Consider the following 16,688-nt stretch of genomic DNA (forward strand, 5'->3'; position numbering starts at 1 on the left):
TTTCATACTGGGTCCTGAGGCTGAACACTATTTCCTGGCTATAAAGTAACAGTGAACTGCTACTTAATTCTGGTAGTGCCAGAACTTAAAAATATTCATCCTTGGTAAAGAACACAGGTAGACATATTTACCTTCTGTGCTCATGGCTCCTTCCCTCATAAATATGGACATACACCAGATAGATAGATAGATGGATGTTAGCTTAAAAATACTATGGAAAAATGATCATGAGTTTGAGGATTAAATATGATCCTACTGTATATCATTTGACTTTAAAAAAATGAAAAATAAAAGATAAAATCCCTACTTCTTCTGTTCTTATGGCTAATGTGACATTCATGAAGATTCTCATGGCTTCTGAAAACAAAACTGACAAAAACCCTGCTATTAAAACAATGAGAAATTATCTATACATTTTGTTCTTACATGTTATTTACAATGGATAATGAAAAATTTAAAACGTCACAGGTACTTCTCAAAACTATACTTTAATACATAAGAACATTGACAGATTAGTGTTATTCCTAAGATTATTTACCTAAACCTTTCTCAGAAGTTAAAGGCAACTGAAATGTTTAATTTAAGGACTCTCTTTAATAATATAAAGTTTTAAATACTACAAACAAATTGATATGAAGTTTTCTGCAATCTGTGTAATAAAACCGAGAAAAATGACAATTAAGTAACGACACCTAAAAAAATCTTGAAAAAAAATACTGTGATGAAGCTGAAGGAAATGAAATCCTTAGTGCATTTTAAGAAACACAAAGGAAATTAATCAAAACTATGAAAAAACAATTAACTAAATAATTCCATTTATAAGAACATTATCTGTCCTGCTTTCCTGCTGTCTTGTGCATCTTTTCCAACAGCAGTATTAAACGATATTGTTTTCACTGAAAATTAAAGATTCCTGCGATGAATCATCCACTTTACCATAGAAAAAGCTGGATTCCTTGGAAGAAATAAAACAAGTTCTGCTAGATACAGTTTCTCTTCTGAAAGGTACTTGTATCGGCCTGCAAAACACTACTTTCCAAGCTCGCTTGGAAATGCTGCTTTCCACACCTCTCTTGCTTGTTCCACTACCGCAGTATACATTACAGAAAAAAACTGTAATCCGTAAGGAAGACTATACATGAAATCCATCTGCTCTAGATTTCTTTCTAGAGATTATTACACAGTTAAATCATCTTATATCTGCTACAAGGGAAAACCACTTAAATACGCCATTACCAAAATTCAGCAACAACTTTTTTCTCTAAAGACAATGCAGTTTTCAGAACAGTAGTCTTCAATCACTTGGTACACAATATTCCTGGCTATTTCTCAGCTTCCTCTGAGAACCTCTATAAAATTCACACCTTTTTACTTCTCTCTAAAAATGTTCACACTATAGCCATAACTCCTTACTTTGTTTTGATTGTATGTGGCTTTTGCTTTCCCTATTAAAATGCCTTCATGAGTTTTGTAGCTTTGACCCTTCCAATTCTCCTCAAGATCCTGCTTGTGGGGGAGTGAGCAAGGGACTGCCTGAGGTTAAGCCATGACAAGTACTTACAACTTCATCTCTCCTGTGTGCCAAGGAGCACATTATGAATGTACTGGATGGCAGGATTTACCTTATGTAGGACTCCAAGACTCTGTCCAGGTGTTTATAGAAGGGTCGTGATGTAAAGTACCCACTCCAGTAATGATGATCTCTGTCTGCATAGGTGAAGAAGTCTCCACTTAAAACAGGAAAAAAAGAATTGCTGCTCTTTTCACCCAAATTGCTTTCTTTGTGCAGAGCTTCAAAGTAATCAGATAAAGTTCCAAACTGGGCCTGAATGAAAATTAAAATTACTATAACAAAGTTCCATTTTCATTATGCAGAAAATACAAAGAGAATTAATATGCTTGGTTCCACATACATTTCAGAAACATGCCACTTTTCCAGCAGATTTATAGCAGAAAACCTATCCTAAATACTTTAAAATCCCCTGCACACTTTTCAGACAAACTGGATAACATTTCAAAACTCAATACAAGAAGTATTTTCAAAAAAGGCATTTCAACTCAGTACAGGAAAGAGATGGATCTGTTGGAGCATGTCCAGAGAATAGTCACAAAAGCGATCAGAGAAACATCTTCACTATGAGGAAAAGCTGAGAGAGGCGTGGTTGTTCAGCCTGGAAAGAAGGCTCTAGGGAGACTTTACTCCAGTCTTTCAGTACAGAAAGAGGCCTTGCAAGAAAGATGGGGACAGGCTTTTTATTTGGACCTCTTGTGCTAAAACAAGAGGTAATGGTTTTAAACTAAGAGAGGATAGATTCAGACTAGATATAAAGACAACTTTTAATATGAGGCAGGCGATACACTCAAGGTGCCCACAGAGGTTGTGGATGCCCCATCTCTGAGAACATTCAAGGCTGGATTGGATGGGATTCTGGGCAATCTGGTCTAATTGAAGATGTCTCCGCTCACTGCAGGGCAGTTGGACATGACAGCTTTAAAGGTCCCCTCCAACCAAAACCAAAACCATTCTACAACTCACAAAATATGATCTTATTTTTTTAAAATTTAAATAGATATATAAAAAATTATCTACATGTCAACAAACAAGTGAAGAATTGTTTCATGTTTTACAAGTAAGTCTGTAATACACAAGCTAAGTAATACCTCAATGTTACCCAAGTAGCTGTCTGGGCTAAGTAAGAAATTTAATGTAACATAACAAAAACATAGTTCTCCTAATCCTGTGTTTTCAAAATTAACTCTCTTGTGCTCCAGATCTTGCTTAACCCAAAAGACGACTGTTGATCAAAAAAATATTAGCATTCACTTTCAGAAGCTGGTTCCTTAAACTCTGTACAAAGAAATTGTGTTTAGAGATGTAACATGTGGGAGTAAAAACAGATATTAATTACCTTCTGGTCATTTTTAAAAATGCTCAGATATGGTAATAGCAGATCTTTACAGGGTAGGTGAAAAAATGGTATCCTCGAGATTCAGGGGTACAAATAAAAGAAGAGAAAATAAATGGCTGATGCAAATGTTGTTAGTATTGAGAAATGTTGTTAAAGAAGGCATAGATGGCAAAATAGATTTTGAATTAAAGTTAAAAAAAAAAAATAAATAATGGAAGCTAGAACAAGACCATTATGTTAAGACCACATTATGTTACCAGAAACAGCCTCACCATATACTGTAATGACAATATCAGGTAACTTTGTTTCTTATTAGTATTATTATTTTAACAACTATACAACGTAGCATAATACAATTTACAACCAGGTTTTAGAAAAAACCTCATAAAACTGACTTGGAATATAAGGACTATCAGACTATCACTGTGACAACAAAATCACACCTTTTAATAATTTTTAAAAACCCCAAACACTTTCACTTCAAAGTAATTCAGATCATCCAAGTATTTGTAGGGTGGATACAGTATGGTAACTTGCCACTTTAAATGGCAGTAAAGCAGAGAAAGATAAATACTGCCCCTGAAATCCCACCATTAGTAAACCTTGCCTTATCAGGCACTTCTAGGATACTTGGTCTTTTCCCTCACAAAATAGGTGACTACAAGTGGAAAACAAAAGACAAAACCAATGCAACAAGAGAAGACACAGATATGATCTCACATCTGCATTAAATCAGAGGAGTAAAACCTCACCAGAGGAAGCACCAAAGTCAGGTGAATGAAAACAGTGAAATAACCTGGCAGAGTCTTCTACTGGCATACAAAAAGACTCAGAATAATTTATGTATAATAGATGCAAAAATGATTTCCGAATGGGAGATTGAATTCCTCAAGAGCAAAATAGGTATGTTTTACAGTGATGTACCACTGATACTTTTAGAACAGAATAGTGGCTGGCAGGAGAATCTCAATGCTAACAGATACATCTGCAAGACAAACATCATAAAGACCTATCTGAAAGAGTAAATCTCTATCCAGATCAGGACAGAGAAAGCACTCCCTTGTGTAAGCAGTAATATCCCAGGCATCTCAGCACAGCAGGAAGAAATGTGAACTTTTCCTTACATAGCTGAACATATCCTGTTTACTCACCTGTGGAGTTACATTTCATTAGGGAAAGTGTAGAAGAGTGAAAGTTCTCCATAAGCTCATATTTTCATGAACAAATGCCATCAGTTTCAAACAAAACAAATAATAAAACCAAACCAGAAAAACACAAAAAAAACCCCCAGCAGACAGGCAACAAACAACTAAGAAAGAAAAAAAGAACAACAAAAAGAGAGAGAGAAAAATCTAAGTATCTGAATAAAATGGAAAGGAGAAATGCTCTGATGCTCCAGCTCTTCAAAATACCCTAGGTTTGAAGTGACAGACCCAGAGGATTTCCTATCTTTTTGTCTGGGTATTAAAAACCTGAAAAAGGGCCAGATACTTCCACGAGGGAACCAAGGGTTAATGTGACTCTAGATGGGCACACCTAACCTCATGAACTAGACTGCTAGAATCCTTGACAATGGACTGAGCAGAACCTTTCAAAACAGGAACTTTCAGAGGTCTGAGGACAGCACTGGCCCTTGAAGAATGACTTCAGAGCTAGAGCCTTCAGTTTTTGCCCCAGAGTCAAAATCATCCAGCCCAGATTAGTAAGAACTACAGAAAATTTGTTGCTGTTAGTAACCAAGGAGTAACTACCTGTAGAATACGTACATTTTTGACAGATGTAAACCTAGTGATAGCAGCAAGCTTAAGTTTTAAAAGATGGGCTTTGGACTTAAAAAAACCTGAGGAGTACTCTATCTCCCTCCACTAAGACACAGTGGTCCTTCACCATAGATCATGTCATCCACATCTCATAGGAAACACATAAAATCCAGTTTTCAGATAAGATATAATCCCAAGATATCATCTTTCTTATGAAGAACACAAGTCCAGAAGCCAGCAGAAAGTAATAGCATACTACAGGCACTACTCAAATGCACAGCCGGAAGAATCAGGGGAGATCTCAGAAAAGGAAAAACAAATCCATGCACAAACCATATGAAAGATACCAGACCAGGTTATAAAAAAATGTGAAAGCAGCAAAAGTGCTTTTTGTCACTCTCAGATGACACTGAAAAAACCCAAGGTTGTGGCCTCCATTTGTTATTGTTATGCTGAAAGATGATGAAAAGCTGTCAGAATACAGAGACCATCTATAGTACAAGAAGTCCCTAGGGCCATTAGCTTACACAGTAGAGCATATGAATGTGTGCTTTAACTCTCACACATAACTGTTGATTTGAGGTGATACCTCCTCTGATGATTGTGTTAGTATACTCCGTCCTTATTAGCCAAGTCAGTCTCAGATTTTATTGTATTCAACAAGATGCGTCAGCAATGGCATCTCCTAAGATTTTTTTTGTTTTGTTTAGGGATATGAGATGTTAATTTTGAGGAACTAAGGATTTTTTAGGAAAGTTAAGATAATAAGTTGCTGAATTAGCTGAAGTAGATAGGTAATCTTTGTTCGCAGTTAACAGAAGCCAGATCTTAGATAAGCTACCCCGGATCTTGTAACTCATTTCTTGTCAGGTTTATGTTTATGTAGTTGTCCTTGTAATGAAAAACAAAATGTGGTAAATAGGACATAAGATAGCTGCAGATTTCCTGCTTAAAGGACCCACTGAACAGAGGAAACTGTAAGTTCTACCAAAGAATCATTTGTCATGAATGCATTGAAAAGGTAGAAAGGTCAGGACGAGGAAGACTCATCTTACTTCCTCATTTTAGGTGACCCCTCCCCAAAATAGACCCCCGACTCATTTTAAGAAACAAAGTACGCATGCTTAATAGCCTTTTTGTCAATTAGCATATGAAGCGAGGAATGGGAGGTGACAGGGGTATGAATATGCATTTGTATTTTGGATATTCAACACTTTTGTAAATAAAAGACTTTGTAATTACCTGTGAATTTCGCAGTTCGAATTAGGGAAATATCCCGCGTGCTGCCCGGCCGTAATAAACATACACTTTCTAACTTTAAACTGTTAGAGAGTTTTTGTCCGTCACAGTTGGGTATCGATACTAGATCAATACCCGTATTTCTTTAATAAATCAGATATAAAACCAAGAGGACACAAATAAAGTGGCAGAATCTTCTTGAACTTCTAATAAAAAAATACAATAGCTTTAAGTAACAAAGCCTATGAGTCTTAAGTAACAATGCCTGAAGCCTGTGAAAACAGGAGCACTAAGAAAACACTTAAACCTACTAGTTGTTCTCCAAATTAATCTAGTTTGGAAACAATCTATAGTTTTCAAGCCGATATTCTAACAGCAAAGTTTCTGTTTTGAGGGGAGAGAAGGCAGTAAAGATCAAAAAAAAAAAGTAAGCTACCAAGACACAACAATCTGCTGTTAAACAATATATAAAGTTTCACATTTGAAAAAAACTTAAACCTAATCACTTCTTTTTTTTTGGCATGAAGAATCTCAGAATATTGGAAAATACTGTTTTCTCCACAAACCAGAAAATGTGTTGTAGTTACCTTAATATGCCACTCAGGACGAGAATTCATATAATCAAAGAGCTTCTGATAATTCTGGTACTGTTGATCCCATTCTGAACTCTCAGCATAGCGGAAATCATCCCCAAGTGGAGCTAACAGAACTTTTGTACGGAAAAGCTTTGACTTCTTCCTGTATTGATCTAATATAATCCAAGCCCTTGAGGAGAGTAAAAAATAAGAGCAGAAGACAGAGGGAAAAAGTCAGTATTTGGCAAGACAATAGCAAGTTGTACATTAGGATGACCCTAAACAAGACATACAAAACACTGTTATCTTACTTTGTAACAAAAATCTGGATGCAATTCCCTGCACTGGGACACCATATTCAATAAGCTTATCGAGCTTCACCTCAAGCAGTAGGGCAGGCTGGATCAATTTGTGCCTGTACCAAAACTAACACACAGTTCAAATTATGTTACCTGCTTTATGTTTAGATAACAATCCTAATCCTCTCCAGCTCCTATTTACAATAAAAAATCCCTTCTGGCACCTTCTTTTGATACTTTGCTTCATATCTTCATGTTCTTGGCAGAAAAACCGCCAGCCTTGCAAATAAAAAAAAGAATTCAGGAGGAAGTTTGTTGCTAAAAATCACTGTTCTCCCTTCAGCCAGCCTCTTATGTATCTTAGAGCCATCCCTCTTAAATCTTTGAGTCCTGAAAAATTAAACCCACTCTTTTTATGCTTTTGGCCTCAAAAAAACCCTCAAACAACCCAGAAGCAAAATACTCACACATGCACACACAGGAAAAAAATGAAGAATTATACTTCGGCACCTACTAATTCTAGGATGAGTAAACTATCAGTTCCACAGCAGCAATATATTAAGAATCACAAGTCTGTTATCTAGGTTACTGAAAAAGTCCATTTTCAACCCTCCCCCTCCAAGTCACAATTATTATCAGCATCTGAAGATGCTGATGGCCCTTTAATTAAAATTATGTAAATAATTCTCATAGGAAATATAAACCATAGTAACATATTTAAGTAAACAGAAATACAAATTTCATGGCTCTAAAGACAAAATAATAGAAACTTCAGATTCTAATGAAGTTCATTAATTTCTTCATGTCTTTTCAATATAGGATCCAGCAAAAGACCTCTCAAACTCACACTCTTGAAGAACTGCTATATAAACATTCATGCAGAAATTCTGTCCAATATATTTGAAAACCCTATTTCTTTGAACAGCACGTCAGGGCTTACTTATTTATCTGATTGCAGAAGTACTGGGTCTGACTGTATTCTGGAGGGAGAAAGAGGGCAAAATATTAACTTTTGCTAAGCATCTACAAAGTTCTAATGAGACTAGAATTTACCCAACTAGTGGCTTCCCCCCATCCCCTGTCTATTGGTGGATTTGTAGTTGAGAATTCCAGTCAATACTTTCCATGAGTTTCAACAGGTTGTAAGATTAAACACAAAAGGTTCCTCATCACACAGCCACCAAAACAACTGGCACAATACAAGACTTAGCAATGCTTCCTTTTAAGGAGCCAGTCTAACTCAAATTTTCCACATATAGGCTGTGGTTGAAAACATACTTTAGTGTTGAGTCTCTTGAAAAATACTGGTTACAGTTAACAGGATATTTGACTTTGACTCTCTTTGAAGTCCTCCTCTGGTTTCTTTCCAAATATCCTGCAAAATTCATCAGTACTGCTACTCTTCCTTTCTTAAAGCACTGATAACTGTGGGATTATTACATGTTTTTAAGGGGACAGCAAGATCCTCCTCCACTGCAAACCAATTTTAATTGCAAAAACTCTGAAGAACATCAGTTCAGGTATATCCTTCTAAGTTTCTCTCAAATAACTTCCTAAATCAGTAATTCATACAGGAGCGTGAAAGAGCCAGCAGAAAGCTCCAGAGCAGAGTGAAGACAAGAAAATACCTCTGGAGGAAAAAAAAATAAAAAAATCCACTGAGTCTCTTCCATGTTTTCTCTTTATTGTTCTCCAGTGAAATAGAATTAGATATATTTTGATATGTTTATCCTGACTACCTGAATGAAAATCTGAAAACCTCAGGAGACCAGCCATGATAAACTTTTTGTTTGTAAGCTTTCAGATTATCACTGAATGCTTGAGACCTTTCAGAAATAAAGAAAATCTTTTTGTACTACAACTTATTTTAAACACAAAACCCCAAGTATTTGAGTAAATAAATATCAAACCAATAAACACGGCTGGTTTTGACCCCTCCTATATTAAAGGAAGAGGAGCAATAACCACCTGAGGCAGGCAATCACAAACATTAACCACCATGTGACCATACAATGTGACCATAAAAAATAAAAAAGCTGAAGGGTAAGACTGGGCTTTTGAACAGTAGCTGGTGAAGAGGAAATTCCATTCTCTACTTCTGCTTCAAGAACACAGCTTGCAGTAAAGACTCTCTCCTATTTCATACTTGGGAGAGAGAGAGCCACACTGAAACAAACTGAGCTTCTGCTAACAACCATTTCCATTCAAGAAGAAAACCTGCCACAATAACAAACAAACAAACAAACATCAGAAACAAAAATCCCACAAAGAAACGCCACAACAGCTGCTTTTTCTTCATAGTGTGAAAAACTTCACACTTCAGCAGTAAAACATATGGATAAAGATGCAGCTGCAAATCAGGACAAGTGCAATAGTAGTCTTTATAACCTAAGCTGTTACGAAGTGTAATTGAACATGTACAGGTCTTCAATTAGATTGCTGCTTCATTCCTCCTTATCAGGTCACAACTTAAGTGGCAAGGAAATGAAAAATCCAAAAACTACTAGCCTGAGGTTTTCAAATCAGCATCTCTTTAATATAAATATATGGCCATAATAGTATTGAAATCAAAAGCAACAGTTCCAGCGGAGTATTCAAGAACTGTGAATAATCTTGTTGTAGCTTTGGCATTGAAAAAAGGTCAGTGATCTAAACCTGATCTCTAAATTAATCAACTTTTTTCAAATCCATGAATGTCCTGCATTTTTCTAGCCTTAAAGCAATCAGAGATAAGAGGCAGATTAACTAGTGTGCTGCAAACCTATAACCTTGGAAAACTTAGGATGTAAAGATAGATTTCTCAGTTCTGGAACTCATACATCTCCTCATCATAACATGTCATTACAGAGGTCAGATCAATAACATTTTTGGTTTTCCACAATATTCCAACTTTTAAAAAAATACACATAATGTTTTAGCGTTCTCCATCAAAACATTACTTCCTGTGTTTTAGTGGGTTTATTTGAAACTAGACACTAAAATTGTGGTTAAAGAATCCAGGCTTCCGACTCGAAGACCGTGTGTTAGTTTTACTTTCCCCATAGGTATAATACAGCATACTGATGTTTCAACTTGTTGTTAGACACCTAAACTGCTTTCATCTAAATAAAGCCGATACAAAATACTAAGTTTCAGAGACAACATTGAGACAATAATCACTTCACCTTGATCATATGCACACTACATCCCTGCCCCATTTATCTTATTCTTTAATATCCTTTGACATGTGAATACACATTTCTTTTACAAGACCTAATTTAGATTGTTACGCAAGGTTGCATCTAAGAAGTGCAGGGATTAAGAATAATTTAAAACCAAGACTCCTAAAAAGACTATTTCAAGCAGACACTCTAAATTATATTTATCGCCTCTATGTTTCACGTATTTGTAAAACAAGCTGCTGCAATTCTGCAAGTATATGTCTCAGCTAATTGAGATATATAGGCAAGATTTTTCTTTTTTACAACTTCGATTTATTCACATATGAATTTTCCTTCACATGCAATAGGCAGTGGGGGTGTCACAATTTTTCTACTTTTCTCCTGTCACCATCATCTTTCTTTTCTCTGCTTTAAAAAAAACCCCTTTTTCCTATCATTATTCCAACTTCTACAGCAGTTGTAATGTATTCTGTTTAATACTGGGTTTATTTTCAGTAATATTTTGTAACTGAATTTTCTTTAACTGAAGTTTTCATGATGCATGTCAGAATTTTTCCTCAGAAATAAAGCAAGGCATACTTGACATGTAGACAAGCAGCGCACCATCATTACATCATAATTTTAAAACTTAAGCATAAAGGATCAAAAAGTCACCCTGCTATCCTGAACACATTTGCTACACTCAGCAATTTGCACAAATGATAAACACCTCAACTTTTAAGTCTGGATGCCTGATACAGTGTGAAGCCTGAAGATATCAACAGGACCACAGAACACAACCATTTTCTGGAAAAAACCTTTGACAGCTTAACTTACTTCCCTTTCTTTGCTTTTGTTTGTTTGCTTGTTTGGGGGTTGTTTGGTTGTTTTCGTGGGTTTTTTCCTTTACTTTCCTTTCCCAACTCCCTACCTCCACCCCTCACCCCTGTCACCCCAAAACTAAGAAGCAGTTTTGTAGAAGTGTAAATTTAACTTTTTAACTGTAGCAAAAACCCTCAGTATTTCTAGCTGAAAACTAAAACTGAGTTTAATAGGAAATTCCACCCTGGGCACAAAGAAATAGGAATCAGATTAATTTAAGATTTACACTTCAGGAAACTTAGGCCAAAGATTGCCAAATTTTTTAAGGATATACCACAAGAAATATCCCACTGTTTGTAGTTACAGCACACTACAGCACATCGTGCTACCCCTGAAGTGTTCCACTTGCAGGGGACAGACCACTGCTCATTAAATTCACAAATACCATAGTAAGCTAGTATTTAGTTTCATTTCATCATTCAAAGCAGATGACTGTGTTCTGTCATTCAGAGATTGACTCATGTATCAGGAACAGAAAATTTTTTTAAATGCCCTTCCTTAACTCTAACTTTTCCTCTAATTTCACCAACAGTTATGTTCCCAATTAAGAAGCAAACACAAGGTTATATTTACCCATGACAAGTTTATTTTAAAAACTTGTACTGGTTTTGGCTGGGGTAGAGTCACAGTGGCCAGTATGGTGGTGTGATCTGGAATTGCTCTGGTGACAGGGTTGACAACAGAGAAATTATTTTGTTATTTCTGAGCAGGGCTTGCACAGAGCCAAGGCCTCTCCTGCATCTCAACCCATGAACTTTCTCATTTTACTCTTCCGATTCTCTTTCCCATCCCACCATGGCAGCAGTGAGCTTAGTGGAGCTGAGCTGCTAAATTCACCAATCAAAGCCAGATGTCATCCTTGACCAGCATAATTACTTTTTTTTTGAGGTTAATCCCTTGAGGGGAATAAAAACTGTAAAAACTGTACCTGTGTTGAACATTTCCAGCATGAATAGGTTCCGGTGGGACTCTCCAAGGGCAACTTACTCTTCCTCCAGGAAGCCGTTTGAAATCAAACTGGCAGCAGATTTTTGGATCCGGGCCACAAGTATGAGGAATATCATAGCTATAGAAAGGCATCATATGACAAAGAATATCTGTACTGGATCCCAAATCTGGAATTAAATAGAGTAAAACTTTAAAATAAACCCTCTCAGATTTGTCGAAAGTAAATCACTTCCACGTTCCCAGTCCAAGGATTGCTGCGGAAAGATACCACATCAAGACAATTTCTTATTTTGAATATCCCTAGTTTGAGTCTATTTTTGTATTTACGTTATACAAAGAGGATAAAAATAGAGATACAACCAAGATTGGAATGTTCTAGTGAAGCACCGGATGATTGGGAAAGACAGGAACAAATGTTAGCTGTGTTTTACCCAAATAAAACTTAGAATTTTAGAAGTAATAATTTATTTTTTTTAATATATAAAAACACATATTTTATACTTTGGATTAAAACAGCTATTTTTAAAAAATCAAAACATCAAAACAAAACAAAGAAAAAACCAAACCAAAGCCAATCACCCTGCTGTCACTGCCTCATTAGCACATTCAACCCTAGTTGAAATGTTCCTCCTCCTACACTTCATTTCCACATAGCAGGAAATAAAGGAGTAGGAGGAAGAAAAAGAGTTAAAACAAGTCAAAGAATTTTTGTCACCTCTTTTTTTAGGTATACTTGCAAGGAATATGAGAGAATGGAAAAAAACAAGAGAAATTAAAAGCAAAAATAAAAGTGAAAAGAAAGGAAGACAGGAGGAACATACGCAATAACACTGGTTTTAAATTTAGTGCCTTTCCTAACTCACAGATACTCTCATTTCCCCTTCTGTTATTCAAAGAGGAAAAAAAAAAGAAAAAAAAATCTCCTAAATTAAGCTAGATGAAAGGCACTTTTTTTTAACAGAATTGCAAGTTTAAAATTTTCAGCTCTAGATAAACTCTGCTAAATCTCTTCTGGAAATATTTCCACAGTACTTATTCAAGTTCTCTTCATATTTTACCTGTGTAAATTAACAAAATAAATTGACATAAAAGAAGAACACATACCCCAATTTTGTCTCCAAAAAAATTCTAGTGTCTTTTGTGTTGCAAAATGTTTTTTAACTGAATAATGAACTCTCTGTATAAGCATATTGGAAAATCCTGTCCGCTTCAGAAGGTAGGCCATTGTTGGTGAATGCCCAAATGGATCAACTGCCCATCCAGACTTTGGTTTTACTCCTGTTGACAAAAGAAAAAAGTAAGAAGGAAAGAAAGTTCTACTTTTACTCAAAGAAAGATATTCCAATAATTCAAATGAGAGTATTACAGATAACATTTCCAAGATGATATACCCATTAAACCTCTGCAGAACCCTGGAATTAAAAAACTAGAATTAAATAGTTAAACAAACAAACAAAAAATCAAATATCTTATAAGTGAGGCATGTTTAAAAAATAAAAAACTTCAAAATAGTACTCCTTGTTGCTACATTGCCTCAAATTTGCATCAAATACCTTTATTTGGAATCATTAATTAATATACAACCTCTTTCATGTCAAGTAGTTTACAGATGTTACAATTGAAAAAGAAAACTGAAAGAAAGAAAGTGGATGTGGATGGATAAATGAGGTAGCATGTTGAAAGTTCACTGTTACTTAAACAATGTTAATTTTTTGGCTTCAGAACTAACTTTTTTTTTGATTTATTAGTTTGTTGATCAGTAGAATCAAGTTGATTAACTCTCTTTTCACAGAACTTCTAGTAGAAAAAGAAGCTATATCTAACTCTCATTTAATTCATCATCGTGGTTCCTTTGGCACTTTCTACTGTCTTTCCAAAAAAATCACAGTATGGAATGTATTACTCTTTTATTAGGTCTTCCCTTCCCCCTAAAATTATGTCAAGCTGTGTTTATGAAAATTGCAATCTAAGAAAAATGGTGAAACAGCTTTCCAAATTAATTTCCATTAATTGGATGAAACAATGTAAATTTATTATTAAAATCATCGCACAAATATTTTCTATATAAAACCGTTTCTCTCTTCTTATGTAACTAGACAAAAGAACATCCTGAAGCCAGCACAACAGTTCAGACAATATAACTGCAGTCAGTAATCCCTCAATTCTAACATTACTATGGGTTTAGGTATTAAACAGCACTACTAGTGCTGTTGCTGCTACATGTAAGTATTTCTTCTGAGAGTCTTACAAAAGAGAAGCTAATGAACACAGAGCAGGCAGAATAGAACCAAACACATAAAAGCAGTATCAATTTTTCAATAATTTTGTCATGAGTTTCAAGAGAGAAAAGGCAATTAAAGACTGTTTAGACCAGACATGGGATCTAAAATTCAGCATCATCTAGTGTTAATATTTGGTTACACCAATATAATATGTATGCCATACAATGATCAAGACAAAATGCCATGGCATAAAGCTGTTCAAATACACTTTGTCCAGGAACTATTGTCTTCAAACAGGTATGGCAAATACTTGATCCTAAAGCTTGCTGTAAGTGGTCGGATTTAATGTTTCAGGAAAGATGAGTAAAAAGAGCCTTCTAAGCACCTCAGAAATAATAATAATAAAAATGCCCTTTCTTATTGACTTCTTCTATTAACATAGCTAAACTTTTGATTAACGTACATACCAAGGTTCTTTTCTAGCCACTGGTGTCCTTCTATCAATTGGTCAATTAAAGCAAAATAATGAGAAGAAGCTTCATCAGGCATGACCCACCCTCCTGTTACTATTTCAAATTGTTCATCTTTTATCAACCTGAAAAATACATAAATCATATTCAGAATCTTCCATATGAAAATACACTCTTAAAATCAATTTCTGTATATCAACAGGCATTTACTAGCAATGTGATTCCAATATCTAAATTGTCTGTGCTACTTCCATCACTGGACTATATTTCTTTAATCAAACAGGGAAAAAAATGAACTGTTAAACAGTGAAGTACTTAATGCCCTTGTGCAATGAAAAGCAGCTCTACTGTATGTGCAATATTAGATATTTAAAAAAAACAGGCAGAAGGCTGTTTCCTGCACAGATTACAAAAATAAAATACATGTGCTACAGCACAGAATGCCAACTGAGCAAGATGTTTAGACATTGCACATTTCAAGCATTGCTAATATCTCCTCATCTTTGATCTAATATTCTTTTTAGAGTTTTAGAGAGCTGATAGATCTTAGATTTTTTTTGTATTTATAAAGGCTTCAGAGCATCTCACTCATTAAAATGCCTTCTTGAAACAGGTCAGGATGACCCAGTCTCTCTATTGTCAGTGAACATAGAGATTGCACTCCCAGCATCAGGTTGTCCCTACAGTTTCAGCACTATATTGTTCACCAGCATAGAAGTGTTTAATGAATTCAAGAAAAAGCACAATGAACTCATCAAGACTTAGTCACATCACAGATGATACCCATAAGATTAATGAAAAGCATGCAACAAAAATAACCCCAAGTGCAGCTTCTGCAAGTCTTCTTCAGTTTCAAGTGCAGCTTAACCAATCCTGACTCCTCTGAAGAGACGACATAGTTCACTAGTGACTATCTAGCTATAATACTCACTAACTGCATGTAAAAATTTTAATAAGTAGGTTTTTTACCTAGGTCCCAAGATTTCCACCTTTATCTAACCTTTGCAGCTGTGAAGACCTCACAGACCTAATGCATACTGCAACACATGCACCTCAAACAGGGGCATAAGGAATCCATCACAAGTATGAGCTAAGAACTGTCAGATCCTGTCTTAAAGCCAAGAAAAAAAAATTCCCCACTTTTTGAAAACTCCAAACTAGATCCATAGTGCAAGTTTATCCAAGCAGCCTGCTTCGTCTCAATGCCTAGGCAAACATTTTACTTCTACATTCCCTTGACTTGAGATTTTAAAACTACTAAGAGAAAGGGTGTAGAATACGTACTACTTTACCATTAAAACAACTGCACGTTTATAAAAACCATTTTTGCTTAAACACAAAAGACACTCAAAAATTTTTATTCAACTAAAAATCTCACAAAAACTTCATGCGTGTTACAACAAGGAAAAAAAAATAAATATCTACTATGAAAGATTGTATTTATTTTATTGCAAATTCCTTAGTGTGATTTCAAAAGAAGATTATAATTGTTACTCCCTTATAATTTGAAAGACACGTACATGGTCCTACATGGGAACTTTAAGTCAAATTTTGAGGCAATTCAGTAATTTGTGTCCACTTCTCGAAGCAGTTTTCTATCTACAACTGGGAGACAATCAAACCAAGCCCAAAAAGTCAGAACTGAAGCAGCTGGTTATTCTAGCAATTCTGCATCTCAAGTTTACAGCGCAGTCAAATACACAAAGTCTCAAAACAAGACACATGGAAGAAAAGTTCAGTATTCAAACCTTTTAACAGCATCTTTTTTTTGGCTATCTATTCCGTCCCACCATTTTGAAAAGTAAGAAATCTCAGACCATATAAATTTTCTTCGTCTGTCTTCTTGCAGTTTTATAACCATGTTATTTAAAATATGCTGTGTCTGATCTCTGAAGTAATCATCGAAAGTCTTCAGCCAACCTAGGAAAAAGGAAATATGAAATGAAATTAAATGAAGCCTGTTTGGAGAACAGCTTCTTAGTCTCTTCAGAGAACAGTCTCTAAGAGAACTGGCTGCTTTTCACTCCCCAGAAAAAGCTAAGTAAACACTGTTCTTAAAAAGCTGACTTTTATATGCCATGGACAGCTTGAAGTGCTAAATTTCCAAGGAGTTTCTTTTTACAAAGATTACATGTTTTATTTCCTAAATGTAATAATATGGAAATTATTAGGCTTTTCACTTTCTAGTTTTTTTATACTTTGGGTAAGAAAGTTTGATCAACAGAATTCACAGATTCAAATAAT

At 35.3% G+C, this 16,688-nt stretch overlaps 1 protein-coding gene across 1 annotated transcript in view; it reads right to left on the reverse strand.

Moving 5' to 3' along the window:
* MAN2A1 (mannosidase alpha class 2A member 1) overlaps nucleotides 1–16,688 on the reverse strand; it is a 114,832-nt gene that overhangs the window by 62,166 nt on the left and 35,978 nt on the right. The window contains exons 4-9 of the mRNA XM_040089981.2: nucleotides 16,193–16,364; nucleotides 14,442–14,569; nucleotides 12,857–13,030; nucleotides 11,733–11,919; nucleotides 6,496–6,673; nucleotides 1,623–1,825 (exon numbers count right to left, since the gene is read on the reverse strand). Of these exons, the coding sequence (XP_039945915.1) occupies nucleotides 1,623–1,825; nucleotides 6,496–6,673; nucleotides 11,733–11,919; nucleotides 12,857–13,030; nucleotides 14,442–14,569; nucleotides 16,193–16,364 (1,042 nt within the window). The remainder of the gene's footprint in view (nucleotides 1–1,622; nucleotides 1,826–6,495; nucleotides 6,674–11,732; nucleotides 11,920–12,856; nucleotides 13,031–14,441; nucleotides 14,570–16,192; nucleotides 16,365–16,688) is intronic.

Source organism: Hirundo rustica, chromosome Z, assembly GCF_015227805.2.
Source record: "Hirundo rustica isolate bHirRus1 chromosome Z, bHirRus1.pri.v3, whole genome shotgun sequence".
Taxonomy (NCBI): domain Eukaryota; kingdom Metazoa; phylum Chordata; class Aves; order Passeriformes; family Hirundinidae; genus Hirundo; species Hirundo rustica.